The sequence below is a fragment of the Podarcis melisellensis genome (genome assembly GCF_964234715.1).
Source record: "Podarcis melisellensis genome assembly, chromosome: 16".
NCBI lineage: Eukaryota > Metazoa > Chordata > Lepidosauria > Squamata > Lacertidae > Podarcis > Podarcis melisellensis.
In genome coordinates, this window is record NC_138533.1 from 15,496,764 (window position 1) to 15,519,740 (window position 22,977).

A 22,977-nucleotide genomic window follows, 5' to 3' on the forward strand; every position below is an offset into this window, starting at 1 on the left:
ATAAAATACAGCGGTACCTTGGTTTCTGAACGTCTCCGTCGATGAATGTTTTGGAACCCGAACACTGAAAACCTGGAAGTAAATGCTTCCATTTTCGAATGCGCCTCAAAAGTCGAATGGCTTCCGCTGCGTGTTTTTCCATTTTCTCATTTGAATTTGCTGACAGCCCTTTGCACCTCGGTTTTCAAACATTTCGGAACTCGAAGTCTTCTGGAACAGATATTACGTTCAAGAACGGAGGTACCACTGTATTTGGATTTTGGGGGAGTCTTGCAGCTCTGGAAACTCTTTTGGTGTTGCCATGGGTCTTGCTGTTATATCCTGTTGCTCATTTTATTCTTGATTTTTTTAAGATTTCATGTTTATGCTCTCAATAATGCAGAACAATGCAAATGCTTGTTTTTTAAACAATTATTGTAAAATGGTAACAGAACTTGCATTACTGAACAGCATATATTAAATATCATAAATTAAAAAAAAATACAGTGTGATCCCATTACTCAGTTACCAGGGGGTAAGCCCCACTGAACTCAGTCGGTGGAACTTACCACAGCGGCTGTGTGCACACTGTATATTTAAAGCACACAACTTCCTTCAAAGTGCCCTAGGAGCTTTTGTTTGCTGCTCACAGAGCTACAATTCCCAGCACCCTTAAGAAACTACAATTCCTAGGATTTTTTGGGTGAAGCTTGTGAATGAATATACCGGTCTTTCCCAACCTGGTGCACCTCAGATATCTGGACTACAATTTTCACCTGCCCCAACCAGAATGCTATGTTGATGCAAGCTGTAGTCCTAAAGATCTGAAGGGCATCAAGCTGGAGGAAGCTTTATTACACTGTAGTTAAGTAAAACAAACTCAAAACAAATGGAGCTTCAAGGCCCATTTAGAAGGCAGCACTAAAGCCTCTTTGCCAGCCTTTTGAAGGATTTTAACAGTGCCATCCTATACATACCACCTAAAAACAAGTTCACTGAGTTAAATGGGCTTTAGTCTCAGGTTAAGTGCATACAGTGCTATTTATTCTAGTCCACATTTTAGTGTAGTGTTCTTTTTAAACAGGGATTTATGCCATCTGCCAGAAACACCCTACTGTATTCTGCAGGCAAGTCAAATCTAGGGTTGCCATAAGTCTGGAATTTCCCGGACACAGCCGGCAATCGGCCGTTGGAAACAATGTCTGGGCGGAAATCAAATAAAAGTCGGGGGGAATCCACATGTATGGCAACGCGTTGGAAAAAACACTGGAAACAGCTCTAAAAGCTTAAAAGCACTATTTTTGGGTTAAAGGTAAAGGGACCCCTGACCATTGGGTCCAGTCACGACCGACTCTGGGGTTGCGGCACTCATCTCGCTTTATTGGCTGAGGGTCATGTGGCCAGCATGACTAAGCCGCTTCTGGCGAACCAGAGCAGCGCATGGAAACACCGTTTACCTTCCCGCCGGAGCAGTAACTATTTATCTACTTGCACTTTGACGTGCTTTCGAACTGCTAGGTTGGCAGGAGCAGGGACTGAGCAACGGGAGCTCACCCCGTCACAGGGATTTGAACCGGCAACCTTCTGATCGTCAAGTCCTAGGCTCTGTGGTTTAACCCACAGCGCAAACAATTTTGGTGGTTTGCTTAAAAAAAATTGTGCACACTAGGAACATTTTACTTTTTGAAACAGGACTAAGCAAGACTGGCTAGGCCAGTAATTAAAAACGATCTCACCATAAGGCTTACTCCCCACCCTCCCGCAAACTCAAAAGCAATGATTTTAATATTTCTTATAACTGAGCAGGGTACAAAGTTTGGGTCTCTCTCTCTCTCTCTCTCTCTCATGACATTTCCCCCTAAACCACTAAATGACAAAAGTAGGGGAAGAAAAGTGGGCAAAGGAAATTATAAAACAAAAGCTTTTGTTGGATGATACTGTCTTAACCCTGGAAAAACCTCTAGATTCGGTATATTAGAATTATTAAAGGATATAATTGAATTTGGAAAATTGGCTAATAATAATAATAATAATAATACAAACTAATTTTTAAAAAACCCCGTGAAACCATCAGGTGCGCTGAAGGCAACCAAGCCTCCAGCGAGGTTCGCCGTGGCGGAGAGAAGCGGAGGCGGCGCGAGCCTTTCCCGCCCCGCGGCTGCTCCTCCCCGCTGCCGCAGCGAACGTGGCAGGTCCCCAGGAGGAAGAGGAGGAGGAGAGGGGAGGTGGTTGCTGCTGCGGCTGCCGCTGAAGCCGCCGCCTCCCCGGTCCCGCCTCCCGCCATTTTGAGTCCCCGGAGCCGGGAGAGCGAAGAAGAGCTTCCCCCTCGGGCGGGCTGTGGGAGGCCGCGGCGGCGACCCCTTTCCTCCCTACCCGCCACCGCTTCGGTGAGGCGAGGAAAAAGGGGCTGGCGGGCGGAAGCGTACGCGTGAGGGGCTGAGGTGCTTTTACTCTTAGGTGGGTTTTGTTTTTGTTTTTATTACTACCACTATTCGTGATACGGTGCTGCGGCCGTTGCCTGTAACGGCCACGCGAGCAAGGGCGACGGGACGAGGGAGGAGAGGGAGGGTCGTAGGACAGAGAAGAAGAGCTTCTCAGTTAATGAGCGGGGCGCAAAGACGTGGCAGAACAGATGCCGGTGCGCGCGTGCGCAAGGCAAGCGGCCCCCCGGTGCATGGCGGGAAACGTAGTTCTTTAAAGGCGACCTTCAAACACACACCCCCGCATCTTTCAGCAGTGTACAAAGGACCAGGGTGGTGGTGTTGGGGGGGACAGACGGACCCAATTGTTGAATTGCAATTCCCATCGGCTCCAGCTTGGACAGTTGTCAGGGACGATGAGGATGATGGGAGTTGTAGTCTCAATGCCTGGAGCCTCCAGTTCCTCGCCCTTGTACAAAGGGAGCCAAGGTGGGAAGGGTGAGGGAGATTGCTTCTCACTTCCTTGCTGGTTCCCCACCCCACCCCGCCAGCAGTGGTGGTTGGTTGTTAGACAGTAGAAGGCCCAGAATTCATACCTGACCCAAATGGGTGGTTGAGTGCTCAGGGTGGGCACCCCATTCTCCCAATTCCATCCTCACAACAGCCCTGTAAGGTAAATTAAGCTAAGAGAAGGTGAGTTTTGCCCCAGGTTATCACAACAGCTCTGTGAAGTAGGCTAGGCTGATGAAGGATGCCTGGACTAAATATTCCCCTCTCCTTCCCCCAGACAACATGCCCTCCAACATTTCTCTGATGAAAATAGGGACGTCCTAAATAATAATAATTGGGACGCAGGTGGCGCTGTGGGTTAAACCACAGAGCCTAGGACTTGCCGATCAGAAGGTTGGCGGTTCGAATCCCCGCTATGGGGTGAGTTCCCATTGCTCGGTCCCTGCTCCTGCCAACCTAGCAGTTCAAAAGCACGTGCAAGTAGATAAATAGGTACCACTCCAGCGGGAAGGTAAATGGCGTTTCCGTGTGCTACTCTGGTTCGCCAGAAGTGGCTTAGTCATGCTGGCCACATGACCTGGAAGCTGTACACCGGCTCCCACGGCCAGTAAAGCGAGATGAGCACTGCAACCCGAGTTGGTCATGACTGGACCTAATGGTCAGGGGTCCCTTTACCTTTACCTTTAAATAATGATGATAATAATAATAATAATAATAATAATAATAATAATAATAATAATAATGGTCTATCCCCTGACTGGGTTGCCCCAGTCACTCTAGGCGGCTTCCAACATACATAAAAACATAATAAAACATTAAACAACGTCCCTATACGGGACTGCCTTCAGATGTCTTCTAAAGGGTGTATAATTACTTATCTCCTTGGCTTGAGGGTCACACAAACTTATCTTCAGAATAACCTCTTCAGAATTTTGCTGAGAAGCTATGTGTATTATAACTTTCATTGTTGTCCATGCACCCACACTTTAAATCCTAATTATCAGGCACCAGGTTGGAAAAATTGCACCAGCTGTTGTTCTTCTGTGTGTCTGAACACAGTGGAAGTTCAGACACCTCTGAGTCAGACTTTGAGTACTGACATATTTAAGTACTGACAGAGGTTTGGCCTGCTGCTGGTCCTGTAAATTGGCAGTTTTAAGCAACCAGTACTAGATGTACACGATGCAGCAGCTGTTTGTTTCATTTCAATCCAATTTCTCTTTCTTTCCAGCTCTGTGTTGCTGAAGGAAAATGATGGAAGAGAGCGGGATAGAGACGACTCCACCTGGAACGCCCCCACTGAGCACAGCGGGGGCGGGGCCTGCACCCACCACCACTGCCCCAGTCTCATTAGGTATAAGTGTTTCATCAGTGACTAGTCTTGTTTGTTCACATGGGGGTTTTTCCTTTTAAATTTAGTAGTTCTGAGTCAGTAAAAGGAAAGGTTGCAGTTCCTTCTGTTTGACGAAAGAAGGGCTCCTCTTCTGGAAGGGACTCTTTTCCAGTTGAGAGTTCTGCTGGACGTGGGGGTGGAGGTTTTTTTTGCAGCCCTACCTTTCGGTCTGTTTTGGAGGGTCTTGCAGACATTCAGAGCAGCATTTTAGGGGGCTGCAAGGGAAGAAGAGATTGGCTAGAAGTAATCTGTCCCCCCCACTTCCTGGTGAGCATCCCATGAGGGGAACTGCTCAGGAGAAATCTGGACCCAGCTCAATAAACTTTTCCACACTATTTTAAAGTATTTAATTTGTTGCTTATTTCTAGTATTTCTAACTCACCTTTCACTAGCTGGTCCCAGGGAGGAATAGAACGAGAAGTCAAGAAGGCTGTGACTATATAAATATATGTGTAGGTGGCAGACAGCTTTATACTTTATTATTTGCCCCTCCCAACAGCTCCTTAGCTGACACAAATGGTTTGAGCAGATGCTAAGAATTACATTTCTTCCTTATGAAATTGTGCTGGGGTATCAGACATTCATTTTAGGATACGGGGGGAATAGCTGGTTTATGGGCTGATCTTGGGACATCAAAGCACCTTGCATTATGAGGTGTATGTCTGAACATACATGCATGCCTGCATGTGCATATGAACCCAGCATACACCATTGACAGGAATGGAACCACTGGTACACACCCACCCATGGCCAGAAAGCCGAATTCAAGATACATCTGCATTTGGGAAAGGGCACGCATGAGATGCTGCTCTCAGCTGAGTGTTATCTTACATGCCATTGTCTTGGCAGATCAAAGTCAGAGTGGTAGTTTAGTTCAAAAAGTAGATTGAGCTTAGAAAAGGTATTTCAGAAGGAAAGGAGGAGCTCTTCTAACTTCAAGGGTCTGGAGCCTTTGTTTGCTGCCAGCCGCACTAATAAATTGGGGAGGGTTTTCATTTGAGCTTAAAGTGCCACTTAAATTCATGTTAACATTTCAATCCAATGACCTTCTTCAATTGCATTTTAAAACCTATGCCGTTTGATCTCTAAATTATAACTTCATTGGATGAAAATGCTTAATATTTGCAGCTCAGTAATAAACCTTTGCTTGCACAGGAAGAGCTGGCTATGCATTGTGTCACATGGTTACTCATTGACTTCTTAGCTGTTGGGCTATTTCCTTACTATAAGTTATTTGCTAATCTGCTACAAATATAAGATGTTTTAGTTCTATTATTCTGCTGCAGATCTTTTGTTTGTATCATTCTAAAAGTTTAAAAAAGCCCCTCTACTAAAACTTGCCTTCTCCTTTTCCTCTCTCGCCCTCAGCCTTAACTCCTTCCCTCCCTCCTCCCTCCTCTTTTCCTCCTTCCCAAGCACCATTTTCCTCGCCTTTGCCATCTTCTGCAGGCTCCTCTCTTCCATCCATGACGACATCCCCGGTGCCTTTGCCTTTCGTGCCTCCCATGGCCCTTTCAGCGGGTGCCTCCCTTGGGACCTCGAGGCCACCCATGATGACACCGCCAGTCGCTTCGTCCCCTTTCAGCAGCCCCCGTCCCCAGTTCTCATCCCCTCCACCCCTGAGTTCAACTCCTGGCTCTGTGCTTTCTGCCCCTCCCACTGGTCCTCCCATATCAGGGTTTTCTATGGCATCGACCCATGACATCACCAAAGGCCATGCGGGACGAGCACCACAGACGCCCCTGATGCCCTCGTTTTCTGCACCTTCAGTCACCGGTAACCATAGTGTTTTTGCTTGGCTTTTTAAAACAAGAGTTTATCTATATTGGTTGTTGTTTTACCAAGGAAACCAGTACTGATTCTCTCCCAGGAAATGCTGGCTGGTTCCAAATAGCTTGGGGCTGGCTCCTGCACCCTTGCCCCACCATGCGTGGACCTTGACCAGGAAATGCATATCTATGTAGGCCATGCTCACGTGGGTTGCCTTCCCTCCTCCCTTTTATTTTTAAATGCTACTTATTAAATGTTCTCTATGCTGCTTTTCAATTATGGAAAACCAAAGTGATTCACATAGCGATAAAACTTAATAATGTCCAAGAAAAACAATTGTCAGTAACATGAGTAAAATCATCACTGATTTATATTTAATAATAATAATAATAATAATAATAATAATAATAATTTATACCCTTCCCATCTGGCTAGGTTTCCCCAGCCACTCTGGGCAGCTCCCAACAGAATATTTAAAACACAATAAAACACCAGAGACCAGTAGTAAGGGTCAAAGCAAGCCTGTGTCTTCAGTTGACTGTGAAAACACCCAACAGTTGTTGCTCACCTGTTCTCATTGGGGAGAGTGTTCTGCATTACAGGCTCCACAACAGAGAACACTCCCTCTCCACACGCACATCAGATGGAGCTATGTGGGTCACGGTATGGTCAGAATGGCCCCATCTGTAAGACCAGTGTCTTACCTGGTCTTACAGATCTAATCTGGTCCCAAGCTGTTTTCAGCCACTTTTTAAACCCACAAACACTATATTGCAAGTGTGAGGTTGACTTCTAGGCTGTGAGATATATACAGCCCTTAGGACATTCCCCAGCCCACATTTCCCTCCTCTCACACCAGCTCTCCTCAGGTACTTTAGCCAGGCTGGAAGGTGTTATTGATAACATCAGAATGGCTTGTTGATTAATTAAGAAAAGCAATGTGATATTAGATGATCAGCACTTCGTGAAATTCACAGCATGGGAAGTCACCCAAAGATATAAAATTCGGCATTTATATTTGGCTTTTTTATTGTATTGTAATTTGGAATGTTTTAATGTGGTTTTTATTGGATTATTAAATTGGAAAACTTAATAAATATTATAATAAAAAGCAAGGCATTATTGAACTGTGATAATGCCTCTTGCTTGCCAAGATGGAGGTTGGAAAGAGGCCTGTGTGAGGGTTGAAACTGCCACTAGTTTTACGTGGTCAGAATGTGGCAGTCTCTTCCGTTGTACAGTTACCTCCAAACTCAAATTGTGTCTTTAAACTGGTAAAGGTCTTTTGACATAAACAGATTTTTTTCTGGAAAATTGAAGATGTGCAGTATTGTTTTAATTGTTGAATAAGAAAAGGCAGGTTACAGCAGTTGTGAACCATGGTGGGTTATGCAAAACGTTTCCTTGCTGTTGGTTTCCAGGTGTCTTCGCTGGCCCGGCATCACAGCAGCCCTGTGGGTCACTCCCACTGGCACCTGGCTTTGGAGCAGGCTCTTCAATTACTTTCCCAGAGGAACACGAAGACCCCCGGGGAGCTGTTGTGCAGAGTGACACCCCTGCTGGAGGAGGACTATGGGGCTTTATCAAAGTAAGGCTGAAAAGCAAAGGTAGCTGTGCTGCTGGTCCACAAGAAAAGCCTCCAAACCACATAGTCAGACAATAGTTTCTTTGTGACCAAGCATATATTACAGAAGTGAGGCATCAGGCAAGATGCTACACAGAGCAGGAGGGGAGCGGGGAGTAAAAAAAAAAATTAGGCTGGTGTTGTAGCCATGAGAATAGAGTGGTACCTTGGTTTACAACCATAATCCGTTCCAAAGGTCTGTTTGTAAACCAAAACAGGTTGTAAGCCAAGACGCGCTTTCGCCAACAGGGCTTCCCCCAAAAAATTGTCATTCAAAAAAAATGGGTTGGAATCCAAAAAAAAGCTTGCAAACCGGGACATATACTTCCAGGTTTGATGTGTTTGTAATCCAAAACATATGCAAACCAAGACGTATGCAAACCAAGGTACCACTGCAGTTTTTAGACTGTTCTGAGTTTGAGCACATGGTGTTGGGGCACAGAGAGATATTGAGAGTGGGGCCAGCATGCGTGCCCTCTCTCTCTCTGCTTGTGTTTTGCATTCCCTGAGCTGGCGTAATATATTTACATGTATAAGATATTGACAAGCCGCTCTTCATCTCAGTAGCAATCCCAGAGTAAAAAATGCCGCACCCTCCAACATTTCTCTGATGAAAATAGAGATGTCTCCTCTTAACATTTTTCCGATGAAAGTAGGGATGTCCTAAGGGAAAGCAGGGACATTTCTGGATCAAATCAGAAACTGGGATAGCTTTTGTAAATCTGGGACTGTCCCAGGAAATTAGGAACACTTGGAGGGTCTGAAATACAACATCTGCAAGAAGCAAATGAGCTGAATCAGGCATAGCCTTGAGAGCAAAGTGAGCTGAATGAGTTGTGCCTTTTCCCTGCAGGGTGTGGCAGGGAATCCTGTGGTGAAGTCCGTGCTGGATAAAACCAAGCACTCAATGGAGACAATGATCACGACTCTGGATCCTGGCATGGCTCCCTATATCAGTAAGTGGAGAAAGCCTGTGGGCCTGGGGGGGCGCAGCATGCAACTCATCCTACTCAGGGCCCTCACAAACCTAGGCTGCAGCAAAGCCTCTCTTTTGGGGTTGTCTCTTTCTGTTTCTAATTGATGGATCACAATCTTAGCTCCTGCAAACATCAGGCCACACAGCCAGTGGAGGCATTTTGCAGATTTGCCAAGTGCATCTTCATAGCAATACAAGCTTCACTGATGTTGCTACCGGTGTGTTTTGAAGAGTGAACTCATAAAGGAAGTTACAACGGCCGCTAATTTGATAGTATTGGGTATCTAGTGGCGGGACTTTTTGGGAAAGGGCTCCTCCCCCATGAAAAGCCTCTAGTTAAACAGGACCAAAAACTTGTCTAAAGTAATTGTGTGCTTCTCTTAGCAAGCCATGTATAGAGAGACCATGTTGTACATAAGTGTTGAAGGCTGACATTTTAAGAAGTTGTAGCAGCCAATGGCTGCATATGGTTTTGTGATAAGTGAAAGTGTCTAGCTGGCCTCTTCCCAGCCTTATGTGCTCCCCCACTCACCCATCTTTTTCACACATGGTCGGGAGAAGAACAGTGGGGGGTGGGATATTTTGCTTCCACTTTCAGTTAACCACAGCTTGGCATGTCATTCAGACCTAGAACAGTCACCAGTCTTAACTATGGTTAGTTTAAACAAGTTGGCTTCCTGAAGCCATGGTTTGAAGTTGGTTTGTTTGAAGGTAACCGTAATGAGGATTAACAATTGGTCTGGATGACCTGACAAACAGCATTGTGGAAGCTTCCAGGCTCTTGGCCATGCAGGAGGTGGGGGAGTGGGTAACCCCATATGGAAGCCACTTATTCACATCTCACTAAACCATAGCAGAGCATGATGCAGAGCTTTTAGTATGGCTGCAGCTGTCCTGATATGTGCCTGCTATCTGCACCTTCCAGAAAAGAATTGAAGACATTTTTGTTCGGTCAACACCTAGACTGGTGTGTGTGTGTGTCTGCCATGAGTGTCTGCATTGTATAGTTTTTTTAAAGCTAGTTGCTGCTGTATGCTGTTTTCTGTGATATTTTAAATATATATAGTGTGTTGCCTTAAGACACGTGTGTGAAAGATGACAATAAACATGCACCCTGGTCCATCTCCAGATAATTGCTTTGCCAAGAAAAGGGAGGGATCCTGACTGGCAAACACAAGTTCTCTCCCACCCCACCCCACGGTCTGAATGTGTCTGCCTGTATAGGATTATGTTTTAATGTTTTTTTGTTTTAGAATCTGGGGGAGAACTGGACATTGTTGTCACTTCTACTAAAGAAGTCAAGGTTGCTGCTGTAAGAGAAGCTTTTCAGGAAGTGTTTGGAATGGCCACGGTCACAGGAGAAGCTGGGCAGTCCAACATTGCGCCACAGCCAGTTGGCTACGCAGCTGGATTGAAGGCGAGTTCCCGTCGTTTCCTGGAGATTTGTATCACTTTTGTGATATTTTTAAAAAATCATTTAAAATGTGTCTTCACTTGTTTCATACACAACAATGTAGCACCTAATAACTCTTTGGCAATGTTTTCTTTTTAACACAAAATCTACAAAAATGAAACAAAGCCTAATCCATTTTTATAAAAGCACAAAATAAGGACTTGGTCACTAAGGAACCAAAGACACACTGAGATTGCAGTTGAGCGTCCAATTTCCCTTCTGTAAACTTGAATATTTGTAGTTGGTTTACTTCAGATCCTTTATTTTGCTTTTGGCTAAGGTTCATCGCAAGCAGTAAGTGCTGAATGAGAACTGTATTGACTGCTTCTTTTCCTTGTCCTTTAGGGAGCTCAAGAAAGGATTGACAGCTTGCGCAGGACAGGAGTCATTCATGAGAAGCAGCCTGCCGTGTCTGTGGAAAATTTCATTGCGGAATTGCTTCCTGACAAGTAAGGCCATTTAACATGTTACTCAAAATAAAAGTCCATTAGTATCATATCCACAGGACTTGTTGATACTCTAAACAGGAGCTGAAATAAGAGTTGTCTGCCTGTTGCAGTTGCTTGGTATAATTCACCCTCTTGTCCCTAGTGCTTAAAACTGGGCATAGTTTGCATAACCCATAATTAAATAATTCACTTTCAAGCGTGGCCAGATCCTGCAATGTTTAGCAAGCAAAACCCTGCCGGAACAGACCTCTGACATTTTGTAATTAACTTCCTTAGAGTTTGGAACGTGACTATAAATTCTGGAACAAAAGCTAGTTATTGTTAGCTTTTGGCTGGGAAAACTAAAAATTGTTTCCAAAGGGAAAGTGTTAGTGGAGGTGTCTTGGCTGCCTGCCTTTCAAAACTACTAAGCTCTCTAGACAGTTAATACGCGGAATTCGTATTTAATACGATTTGATAATAAACTTTTTGTCACTGTAACAGGTGGTTTGATATTGGCTGCCTAATTGTCGAAGATCCCGTCCATGGCATTCACCTGGAAACATTTACACAAGCAACTCCAGTGCCTTTGGAATATGTACAACAGGTAAGTTTTAATCTCTAAGGGGCTGAATCCTTTTCCAATACAGCAGGTTAGTAAAGCCTTTTCTAAGGGCTGGTACCCAAGAACCCCAGAACACCACTCTAGGAGTTGTACACACTTCTAAAAATGATTGCCATTAAATTCTATCACCTTTAGTGTCTCTGTCATTGCATATATTTTAAAAAATAATGTGGATTACATTTGATTGATTGATATCTATACCGCTTAATATATTGAACATTTGTGAGTGAGCTGGCATAAGCATTGGGGGATATTTCTCAAGAAGATGGTCTGTAGGCTGGAGGGCTTAGAAACCACAGCGAGTCAGCCTCATTCATTCTGAGGCACCTTTGAACATCCTGCACTGCCAGGAGGCTCAGAATCACAGAATTGTAGAGTTGGAAGGGACCCCAAGGACCATCTAGTCCAACCCCCTGCAATGCAGGAATCTTTTTGCCCAATGCTGGGCTCAAACCTGCAGCTCTGAGATTTAAGAGTCTCATTCTACCAACTGAGCTATCGCAGGCTCATGTTTAGTGAGATTCCCCTTCCAATTCGGGCCCATTGGTTCCACTTCCACCCTCTGGAGCAACAGAAAGCAAATGTGAGAGCCTTCTAGCCGTCTATTCTCCATGCTAAACGTACCCAGCTCTTTCAACCTCATCTCAGAGAACCTAGTCATGGGCACTGATGGTGCTGTGAAAAAAATGTCTATAATCTGCTGTCACTGGGTGAAAGTTTGGCCAATTTGTTCCTGAAAAGGAGAAAATAAAGTGTTCCTGTTGTCCCTTAGCCTGTTAAACCAGAGGTTCTTTTCACAACAAATTTCACTAGCAGCACTTTAAATTCTATAGAATTTCTATAGAACTTATAGCTGCTATAAAACTTTGACTGTTACACTTGTTAAGTCAAATGCTAACAGCAGTATTATTTATGCTTTTGAATGAACTTTGAACTATGGCGATATATCTCCGGAGGAGGTTGAACTTCCTTGGGTGCTTCTCCTTTTCCCCCGTACTCACTCCCGATTTAAATTATTTCACAGGCTCAAAGTCTAACTCCTCAGGATTATAACCTAAGATGGTCAGGTTTGTTGGTGACAGTGGGGGAAGTGATAGAGAAGCAATTACTGCACGTCAACAGAACGGATTGGCACTCTGCATTCACCGGCATGTCCCGTCGACAGATGATCTACAGCACAGCCAAAGCTATTGCAGGAATGTACAAGCAGCGTTTACCACCCAGGAGCATTTGAGAGGAAACGGACTCTGAAAATGACGCATTCCTTAAAAACTGGTGTTGAAAAGAAATGGTTGCATCTGTTCGATGGCCCTCTGTTGACGCCCCTCAGTTTTGTAATCTACATATAAAATGTAATTTTGTTTTAAAAGTGAAGGTACTCTTTGGATAATGGAAATGAGCAATTCTTAATTTAGTCGCCTAATAAAATGGCTCCCAAAACTAGTAGGCATATTTATAGAGCAAGGTCAGAAAGTATTAAAATGTATTTCATTTCAAACACTAAATCAGGGATGGGAATCCTGATGCTGTTGGACTCCAAACTCCCATCAGCCCCGGCAGACAGCATGGCCAGTAGTCAGGGATGGGAGTTGCAGTCCAGAAACAACCGGAGGCCCCTCTCCAACATGTCCCCCAACCTTGAACTAAATGGGTGTTTGACAGACATTTTGGACTTTATTTAAGAGGCATGTTAGTCATTCACATGACCTAGGATAGGTTTGGAACCCAAGGCCAGAGTCACTGGCATATGTGTTGCAGGTGTGGTCAGATTTGGTTAGGGTTTCAAAGAGGAAGCTGTTTGTAAAGTTCCTCTTTGCAGTCATCCTCCTTAACACTAGGGGGTCAAGAAGCAGACAAATGAAACCTATTTTCTTGGTTATATTTCACAGCAAAGAAAAATATCAGAAATCACCTAGCCAAGTGCCTTTTGATGCATAAAGAGGTACAAGGCTGCAATTGGTTAACTTTTACAATGCATCTTAAGCTATGGGCCATTACTGAGCAGTTTGTTTACCTCCATCGCAAATGCTGCCCCAGATTTTATGCTCAAAATTGTGCATATTTATAAACTGCACAGAGTATTTTGATAACTTTTTTTAAAAAAAACTTTCTGCCTTAAAAGTTTCTCAATTTCTACTACTTAGTCTTTATCTTTTGTAGATGCTTTCAAAAGACACTTTTATATAGACTAGTTAGCTAGTTTATTATATTTTTATCCAGTGAAAAATCTGTAGTTTTTCCAGTTAATATATTTTGGCTTGCCATGTAAAATCAGAATTAGATGTTGCTCCTGTAGGATTTTAATTATTCTTCTTCAAAAGGTTTTAATACTTCATTCATCACTGGACCTTTCCAAAAGCATGAGTATGGCCATGGTTTGATTCTGACAGAACAAAGTGTTTTTGGTGAGTTAGTGGGTATATAGGGAGAGAAAATCTTGCTCTATTTATTTTGTGTTATCAATGCAACAGGGAAAACTCAACTAGAGAGAGAATGAGTACGTCTTTTTCTTCAGAAGCACCAAAAGTTCCATTCCTTATGTACCCTCTTGGAAAATCTTATGAGGGATGTATAAAAGCATTAAATGTTTCATGTTCAATCAAGTCTTGAATTTTTATTTAGGTTTACATTATCTCTGTCCATTGGCCAAGCTGGCACTTGAATTTGTTTTCTCTTTCCTACCCATCATTATCTTGATCCTCTCCACATTTTTAATGTTTATAGACTTTATAGCCATACATCAGAAAATTCAAGGGCATTAATAAAAGCTCAATAAAGGAAAATAACACCATTGGATGGCTCTTCTCTGGACTTGAAATGGAACTGTAACAGTATGTGTCTAAATGCACATATGTGTCCAACGTGTATTCATACATTTGCACACACCAACAGAGGGTTTGGGGTCTTTTGCTGGGGTTATAATATGTGTAAGTTCATGGATGTGTTTCCCCCTATTCTTGCCTAAATAAAACTCCTGACACACGATACTTTATTTTATTCTGGGATGGGGATCCTAAAGACCTTTTAAATGCAGGTAGGCAAGCCAGTAGTGTTTAGAGGCGAACAAATTAACAACAACAACAATTTATTAGTTATACCCCGCCACTCTGGGCGGCTTCCAGCAAAATAGTAAAATACAGTAATTCATCAAATATTAAAAGCTTCCCTAAACAGGACTGCCTTCAGATGTCTTCTAAAAGTCAGATAGTTGTTTATTTCCTTGACATCTGATGGGAGGGTGTTCCACAGGGCGGGCGCCACTACCGAGAAGGACCTCTGCCTGGTTCCCTGTAAGTTTGCTTCTCGCAGGGTGGGAACCTCCAGAAGGCTCTTGGCGCTGGACCTCAGTGTCCGGGCAGAATGATGGGGATGGAGACTCCTGAGACACGTTAAGAAAGAAAGCTTGGTTTACTATACATAAATGTTTCAGACCGCAAAATCACAAGTCAAGCAGGCAGCATCTCCTACCATACACATACACCTTGATCTAAAGAGAGGAAGAATCCTACTGTCAGAGCCACCCGTTTGGTCCCAGCTCACAAGAGACCCAACTCCAATCCGGTTTATTTACAGAAAGTCTTTATTGCAGATCATGGTTGCGTTTACATTCCATCTTTGTGACTCTACGTCTGTAACGTTAGACCGCTGAAGTCCCCTCTGAATCCGTCCCGCCTCGGCACCAATTTAAGAGGCTTGTGCTGGACCACCTCTTCCTCTCCTTCCTTTTCCGCAGGGTCTTTCTGCCCCCCTGGGTTCCCCCTCGCCGGGACTCGCCCGAGGCTGAATCCTCTGACGCCTCTGCCCCCCTCCTTCTCGCTTTGGGGCCGGGCTCCTCCCCAGGGCTCTCCTCACTTCCGCACGCCTCTACATTTGAACTTGGCGCGCGTACGTTGCTTCTGACCTTTCTCTCGACCGCTACACTGCTCCCGGTGCTGCTCTCCACCCCTTCCGGCTGAGCGCCCTGCTCCGATCTCCTTCCCCTGTCTCCTTCTTGCTCTGCTCCCTCTGACACACTGGTAACTCCACCCCCTTCACTCCGTTCCGGCTGAGAAGCCGGCTCCTGTGTCCAACTCCCACTGGGGCTTCTCCCTTCGCTCCCCTGCTCCTCACTGCTTCCCCCTTGGCCCCCCTTTGGTCTGACCAGGGGGGCCCCCTTTTGGGAGTCCTCTGACTCACTGGTCAGACTCATGGACGACCTTTGGGCATCGTCATCCTCCTCCTCATCTCTCTGGGATTCTTCCCCCTCGCTCTCTGTCTCCTCCCCCATCTGCTCTTCTCTCCCTGAAACCCTGACATCCATCCCCCCCTCGAAGCCCCCCCTTCCCCCCTCCCGCTCGCCGGGTGCCGGTTGTGGAAACTGCGGCTCTTCGGGGGTAGGCTCAGGATACAGGTCGTCTACGTCAATGTTCTCTGCTGGCAGTTCTGTGTATGTGTGTTCGAACTCGGGTTCTTCACCCAAAGCCATCTCAGTCTCTTCTTCCATTGCTACTTCCTCTGGTGCTGCCCGCCAAGGACCCATCATCCACCTCTTACGCCATTCCTCCTCTGGTTGCTCCTCCCACCAATAAGGGGTTTCCGTGTCCACCCCCGAGCACGATCCCCTGGGCGGGCTTGATTCTGGTGTTCTTTCCTCGGGGGAAGAGAAACCCCTGAACGTGCTATCTGACAATGTGGGTGTGAAAAGCCAGTCATCAAAGTACTCAGCTGGCATGGGTCTATGTGGGAAAAGTGCATGGAACTCTTCCTTCAAAAGGGGTTCGTCTAACGCGTAGCCCGGCACCCAACTATTGGCAGTGGCTGGGGTGCCCTCTCTGGCGAGAAAGTATTCAACCCCCTCTTCCCCCCATCTCGAGTCCAGTATCTCTGTGACCTCGTTGAGGGGTTCGGCCCTAGGCGACCCCCCCCTCTTGGGTGCCCCTTTGCGTGGGTCTGGTACTGTTTCTGACTCTTGAAACCTGTGCGGGGCCTTGTAGGGAGTGAGCACCGACCTATGAAAGACCGGGTGCACTCTGGAGCCTTCTGGAAGGGCCAGGCGAAATGCTACAGGATTGATCCTAGCCTCAACTTGGTATGGTCCTAGCTGCCTGTGTCCTAGCTTCTTCTTGGCTAACGATCTGGCCGGCATCGCTTGGGCCGCTAACCATACCCAGTCCCCCACCTGGATGTCCTCTCCCGCCCTTCTGTGCTTGTCCGCCTGCACCTTATAGGCCTGTTTGGCCAGCTCCAAATGTCTCCGCAGCTCCTCGTGCACCTCTTGCAACTCTGCTGCGAACTGGTCGGCCTCTTGAGGCACCCCCTCTCCTGGTGCTATAAGTCTCGGAAAGGTTCTGGGATGACGGCCATTGTTCGCAAAGAACGGCGTCACCCCGGTCGATGCGTGCTTCGTGTTGTTGTAGGCAAACTCAGCCATCGGCAGGTAGTCCACCCACGCTGCGGGTCGCTGATTGGCGTAACACCTCAGGTACTGCTGCATGATCGCGTTGACCCTCTCTGCTTGGCCGTTGGTCTGTGGATGTCTCGCCGACGCTAGGTCGATCTTGACGTGCAGGATACCCAGAAGCTTCTGCCAGAAGTTGGAAACAAATTGGCGCCCCCTGTCGGACAGGACGGACTGCGGTAGTCCATGCACTCTGAACACGTGGTCGATGAAGAGTTTGGCGGTCTGTTCTGCCGTCGCCACCTTGGCACAAGGAATGAAGTGCGCCATCTTGGTGAACAAGTCCACAACCACCAGCACCGCCGTCTTGCCCCTGGAGCTGGGCAGGTCAGTAACAAAGTCCAGTGCTACCCTCTCCCACGGTTGCTGCGGCGTTTCCAGCGGTTCCAACAATCCCGCCGGCTTCTGGTGTACTGGTTTGGACCTCTGACAGGTGTCACACCTGGCGACGTAATCCGCCACCTCTCCCCGCATCTGTGGCCACCAAAAGTCCCTGGCCACTAATTCTATTGTCTTCTCCTTGCCGAAGTGGCCCGCACTGGGGGCGTCGTGCAATTGCTGCAGAACCTTTGCGCGAAGTTCGTCGTTAGGCACGTAGAGGGCACCCTTGCGAGTTATCAAAAACCTACAGAAGTGAGCATGACAATTTTGCCAGCACCACACACACACAAATAGTGAGTTAATGAAAAGGGAGCAATTGCATAATATAATTCTTACTGGGTTTAAATCATATGCAATGTCCATATAGGAAATCTATCAGTAAAATCACATCCTATAATCTTTGCTAAATCACAAAAGCACAGAAGGGACAGAAAGAGGTGAAACATATAGGAGTTGCATTGGAAGCAAGCAAGGACACCGCAGGGACTTGAACCCCATCCTGGAAACCAGGAGTGCCGACCACCAGTGTCTTTTGCTTTTTTTTTTTTTGTAATGCAGCAAGGTGAAAAGCAAAACCTGAGAAAACACAAGATTGTTCTCTCAGGAAAAGAAAAACCTTAAGAGAGATTTGGAGATTTGAAGGAATCTGCTTCATAAAGCTTCCGCTTCTGACTATTCCCTGATTGCGACCTGAAAGAGTCTTAGCACAAGAGTTGCAACACCCTCCCCAACGCCACTCTGTGGATCACAACTGGAAATCTGCCTAGCCAAGCACATGGTACCCACCCATTATGTCCCACAAACACAACACGTACAACCGCTGGTTACTGCTTTTATCATACAGCATTTAGATGTTTACTTGTTCAGAGTCTGTGCCTGTCATATCATCAGAATTTTGCTCTCGGATAACGTCAAGGGTTTCAGTAGTTACCTTTCTTCAACTGCGATGTTAGCTTTGGAGTGAGAAGTTACTGGCCAAACAAGCCGTTTGCTAGCTCTGGTTTTGAAATTGGTATTTTAATGGATTACCTTGAGAACAGAAGTACTGGAGAGGATCCAAGCTTTAGTATGGAGTCAACGCTTTGTGTTGGCTGAGTTATGTGCGCAATAGCTGTTCCTGGAAGATTCTTAGCAAAAAAGCGGGTTGCGGCATTATCCCACCCCCCACAAAACCTCTTAAAGCACTTGTCAAGTCAGTGACTTTAAATCTCAAAGATGGCCACGATTCAGTGTTCGCACCACCATGGACACAGACACCTTATAGACTGGTGGCAATTCTGCCAGCCCATTGCAGTTATCACAAAGGGCCCCATCCTGCCAATGACACTGGGCAAGCCAGTCTTCTCAGGAGGTTCTTCAATTCTTTGCCATTAGTTCTGCCTCCACTCCAACTATGCATTACAAGGTGTCTGGAGAGGCTTCGGAGCATGAAGCTCCTCTTTCAGTGGGGATCCCTTTCGGCTGTTAAAGCTTATTGGGTCTCAACCCACCATTGCCTCATACATCCGTTAAGGATGGAACTCACATACAGTATTTACTCCCATTGTGACTGGGGTTTCAGCATGAAGCTGAACCTACAGAGGCAGAACGGGAAGATGCATTAAAAACTTCCCAGTCTCTTAACATTCTGGCTTCACGATTCCTGCTGTGAAAAGAGAAAATGTGGTTCACCTGTTCTTTTGTCCATTGAAGTGTGAATTCTTGTGTCTGGCAGTTCCTTCTACTGGTCTGTGAAAAGCAATCTAGAGACACTGGTTTGTCACCAGCCCCCTCCCACTCATCCCATACAAAAGGGCTTTGACCACAACTGTTTCTTACTGCCATGACTTCTGTGGCTCCTCGAGGAGAGCTGGCTTTATTGGGGTGTTGTGTGCTGTTGCTCAAAACTGTGAGGAAACTGAAAAAGGAGAGACCCACACAAAAGCATTGCACGGAAAATACGACCACTAACTGGTGGAATGTGATGTTCACTTCTTGATGGTTTGTTGGGTTGGAAGGGTTTTATTTCTGGTGTCTGTGAGATGTGAAGATGCATCTGGAAGAGACTTAAAGGCTTCAGTACCCTCTCCCCCTCCCCCAGCAGCCAAAGAAGAACAAAACAGCAGGTTACCTAAAGCAGCACAGTCAAAATGCACGTGTCTCTCAGTCATACAATGAGCGTTTACACGGCAGGGTTTTTACTGGACATCGGATTCAAGAGCTCCTTTCAAACCACAGGCACTTTGTCACTCAGCGATTTATTTCTCCTTCAACAATCACTACTCCACACAAGGGAAAGGAGGCAGATTCATATTCTCTATGCAAGCAGATCAAGCACACTGCCATCATTTATTACTTGCCAACTGAACAGATCTGCTTCAGACACGCTTCTCTCTGTGAAGTCTGCAAAAAAGAAGAGCTGGGACAATGTGAGCCCCTCCCGCCACCCCCAAGGTGATCAAGTCAGAACAGCTGTTAAGTGTACGAGCGTCAGTCAACTCACTGCAAAGGCCTTCACATGCGCACAGAGAATGTGGCAACAGGAGAGAGTCATCATCCTGAGCAGCTTCACAAATGGTGCGTTAGGGTCTAGGCATTATGAGATGAAGCCTCTGAAACAAGACACTGAAACAGTTGCCCCCATATCACCCCCCTCAGCCCAGCCCTGCATGTTGTTAACTGGAAAGAGATGACAGCGCTAGCACTACAGGAGATGGATGGCAAGCATATCAAAGGGGCATGCAAGTTTCTACATAGGCAATGCTAGGCAAGACCAACAAGTGTTAATCTTTAGTTTAACGTACACAGACGTACACACTTGTACTAATTCTGTCCTCCTCCTGTGTCTGGATTTTTTGCCTGGTAAAATTGCCACGGCTCAAGTTCTGGGAAGAACACAGCTTCTTCAGCTGCAAGATGTGAACTTAGGCATTTACTTACCCCAAACCGCTAAGTGTTTTCCCCCACTGGTCTAGTTTTAAGCATTTTAGAACTCCTCCCTTGGTCAGATCAGTGCCTGGATCTACCATCTGCCTCAGTGGAATAGGGAAAGGAGGAAAAATAGGCTGCAAACATTTCCTGCCTGATTTAGAGAACCAGTCTTCTGTTCAATTTCTGTGCTTGTCCAATAAAGACGGGGGTGTTCACGGAGAAAGAGTCTGAAAGAACAACAAGAATGCCCCCCGACCCCCACCAAACAACCCGAGAACGATTCACAAACAACAGCAACATCAACAGCAGTAGCATGGTTTATTTAAGAACAAAGACAACAACTTCCTATTCTTTGAGTACTTTAGTCATTTTATTGCAAGTGTATTAATGTGCCACCTCTAGGAGGTCTTGCACAAGTGCTTTGAATGCTACCATTACTTTGCTCTCTGTTGCATGCTTCTGCGATTGGACTGGCATTGAATACACCCTCTAAAGGGCAGGGATGCGCCACTTATAGTGGTCTGCTCCTATCAAGTGGGCAAGGCGAGGCCCAGACACCCAGGAAATAACAGAAAGCATGATCAGATTAGTAGAGCTGTAGCTCCCCCTTTGAGGGCAACTGGGGGCCATAGGCAACCCAGCAAGAAGCGTGGTTAGCAGGCAGCCAGTAGGGCTGATCCAAATGACTCCGGCACCTACCACAACTTGGAAAGATTAAGCCACCCACCTTTCTGACATGCAATTCTGGCAGAATAGGTAAAACTTATCTGTAACAGATGCCTGCTCGCTTATACAGCTCCCCGATGGAACGAAGCACATTTCCTCTCCTTAGGAGTGCTGAGCACCTGTCTGAGGTAAAGAAGGACAACAGCACAAGGCGCCTCCTCTCCTCTCCAACACACGTTTGATCCAACACTAGCGTGGCTTTGCATTATTCCCTCTTCGTTTCCATTTAGATATATTTCAACATCGCATTATTCTCTCTTCCAATTCCATTAAGATTTAGCAATATTGCGTATCAAATAATGGGCATCACACATTGGTAGAAAGCTTATTTGCCGCTCCCCTGAAGATTCTCTTTCAATTTTGCTCCCACACTGAAGAAATGGGATCTCTCTCACTGCTTTAATGCCAACTCCTCCTCCTTGCATTGATTTTGGGAATTTCACAGAATGTCATCATGGCATTTCACACTCAATCCACACACTTCAAATCTGCCTGCTTCATTGCTTATGACCTTGGGGGTTTTCCCCCCTTGGTTGGCACTGGACCTTCACTTGTTTAACATCTGGGACTTTTTCCATCAATCAAAGGAGTAATAGCATAGGTTGGTTCTGCCTTTACTTATCCTCCACCAAGAAGCTGCTCCCTCTGCTTATGAGGCCTTGTATTTCTCAGGCTCCTTGAGGCTAGTATTCTGAAGATGGATCTGAAAAAGGGCTAGACAAGAAATGTTTCCCTACCAAGCCCCCCCCCACTGCCCGTAGAAGACAAAGACACATATCGAACTATGAGCATTAGACAATCTTTTTTTCCGTTTTAATGGTATGACTTAATCATTAATCTGCTTACATGAGCTGTTTAAGTCTTGTCATTGTTAACGTTGAATTGTTTTCAGTATGTTACAGAATTCATTACGCAAGAATGTTCATCAATGCAAATAATTCCTAGACTTGGAACTCATACACAAGACAAAGCAATCAAAAGCAGAATCTTACTTGGAAACATTATACAAGCTACCATCAGAAGGAATCCCACACCAGGATCATTAAGCTCCTCCTTTCTCCCTGAAGCCTCTACAGTGGCATTAAGACATATTAAGCACCTGCAAAAAATGCCAAAAGAAAACCACAAACCACTAAAGGCATGAAGAGTTCAACCCCACCCCTGCCAACTCTTAGCTAAGCAGGTCTCCCCCGCAAGACCCTCCATGTCTGCAAGTAGTTTTCTTCTCCTGCCCTTTAGAGGGAATGCAAGAGAAGCAGCTCTGTTCATTTTGGACCCAAGGGATTCACAGAGACCTTTCCATGAGTATTGGCCGTTACTTGGAAGGAAAGTCTTTTCTGAATATTTTGAGAAGTACTTGCCAATCTTATTTTTTTCCAGGCCTAACGTTACGATTGCCCTGGGAAAAGAATCCGAGAACAAGTTATCATCCCCCATGCCCTCCCTAAAACCCGCCCCGCCCGTCCAACCAGACAGCCCCTTCCACATGATACACTGATGCTGGAGAATTCTCTGCTTTTTAGCCCCCTAAGGAAAACTTAGCTTTCAAGTTCCCAGCTCTTCCGAAAGGAGTGGCTGAACGACCAGGGCTCCAGCACAAACGCCAACTTTAAGCACTGTCCTTTCTTCCTAGGCAAAGAGAGCTCCAGCCTCTGGGGTGGTGACCTTGCCACAATACTGCAGGACTACAGTTCTAAACCAAGCCACCTGGGGACGCTACAGTACCTGCAAAGAGGCTAGAATGAAGCGGGTGTTTATCCCTCTCCCCAGTGCATTCCCCACTCCCCCCATCAAGGCTAGCATGATTGATTGTCAAGAAGGTTGTATACTTAGCACTTTCCAAAGAGAAAACATGCAATTTGACCCGGCAGGATCCTCAACTGGACATTGCTCTAAGCAAAAGCTCCTCTCCAGTGGCTGCTGCTGCTCCTTCCCAGGTGCCAAGAGGCGGCCACCTCTTTTTCTAAGCGCTGCCATCAGCAGGATGTTCCTCCTCAAAAAGGCTCCTGTTTTTCCCCACACTGGAATCATTCTCAACAGGCAACTCCTTCCTTTCTTTGCTTTAAGTTAATTATCAAGACTGGAACATTGGGAATCGTCTAGATCTACATTCACAAACACACCTGAAGGGACAAAAGCTAAACAAGATTTGGGTGCCTACCCTCCTCCCTCGATGGGAGGCCCGCAACAGGAGTCCAACAGGCTGGTTTCTCTCACCCCTTTTTCTGTGGGTGCTTTTGCTGCTGCTACCAGCAGTGTTCTGTCTGTCCACCAGGTTCTCGACTCGCTCATTCTGGGGAGGGTTGCAGATGCTAGCTAACCATTCTTGGGGTTGGATGGAAAAA

At 45.9% G+C, this 22,977-nt stretch overlaps 1 protein-coding gene and 1 long non-coding RNA gene across 4 annotated transcripts; one reads left to right on the top strand and one right to left on the bottom strand.

Annotated features, from left to right (window-relative positions):
- The first annotated feature begins 2,159 nt into the window (after nucleotides 1-2,159).
- PRRC1 (proline rich coiled-coil 1) lies at nucleotides 2,160-13,777 on the top strand. Of its 3 annotated transcripts, none has more exons than XM_081893049.1 (9): nucleotides 2,160-2,436; nucleotides 4,141-4,263; nucleotides 5,671-6,078; nucleotides 7,494-7,660; nucleotides 8,550-8,652; nucleotides 9,926-10,093; nucleotides 10,475-10,574; nucleotides 11,058-11,160; nucleotides 12,203-13,777. In XM_081893049.1, the coding sequence occupies exons 2-9, from the start codon at nucleotides 4,161-4,163 to the stop codon at nucleotides 12,410-12,412; spliced, it is 1,362 nt and encodes a 453-aa protein (XP_081749175.1). In that variant the 5' UTR covers nucleotides 2,160-2,436; nucleotides 4,141-4,160; the 3' UTR covers nucleotides 12,413-13,777. The 3 variants fall into 3 exon arrangements, with proteins under 3 accessions (XP_081749175.1, XP_081749176.1, XP_081749177.1); XM_081893050.1 differs by lacking the exon at nucleotides 2,160-2,436 and adding an exon at nucleotides 2,740-2,888; XM_081893051.1 differs by lacking the exon at nucleotides 2,160-2,436 and adding an exon at nucleotides 2,992-3,092.
- Nucleotides 13,778-14,246: 469 nt separating this feature from the next.
- Nucleotides 14,247-19,981, bottom strand: LOC309359467. The gene is made up of 2 exons (XR_014163846.1): nucleotides 17,221-19,981; nucleotides 14,247-14,683 (listed from the first exon to the last, which is right to left on the bottom strand). It is a non-coding gene; the product is annotated as an uncharacterized lncRNA (long non-coding RNA).
- Between the last annotated feature and the right edge of the window lie 2,996 nt (nucleotides 19,982-22,977).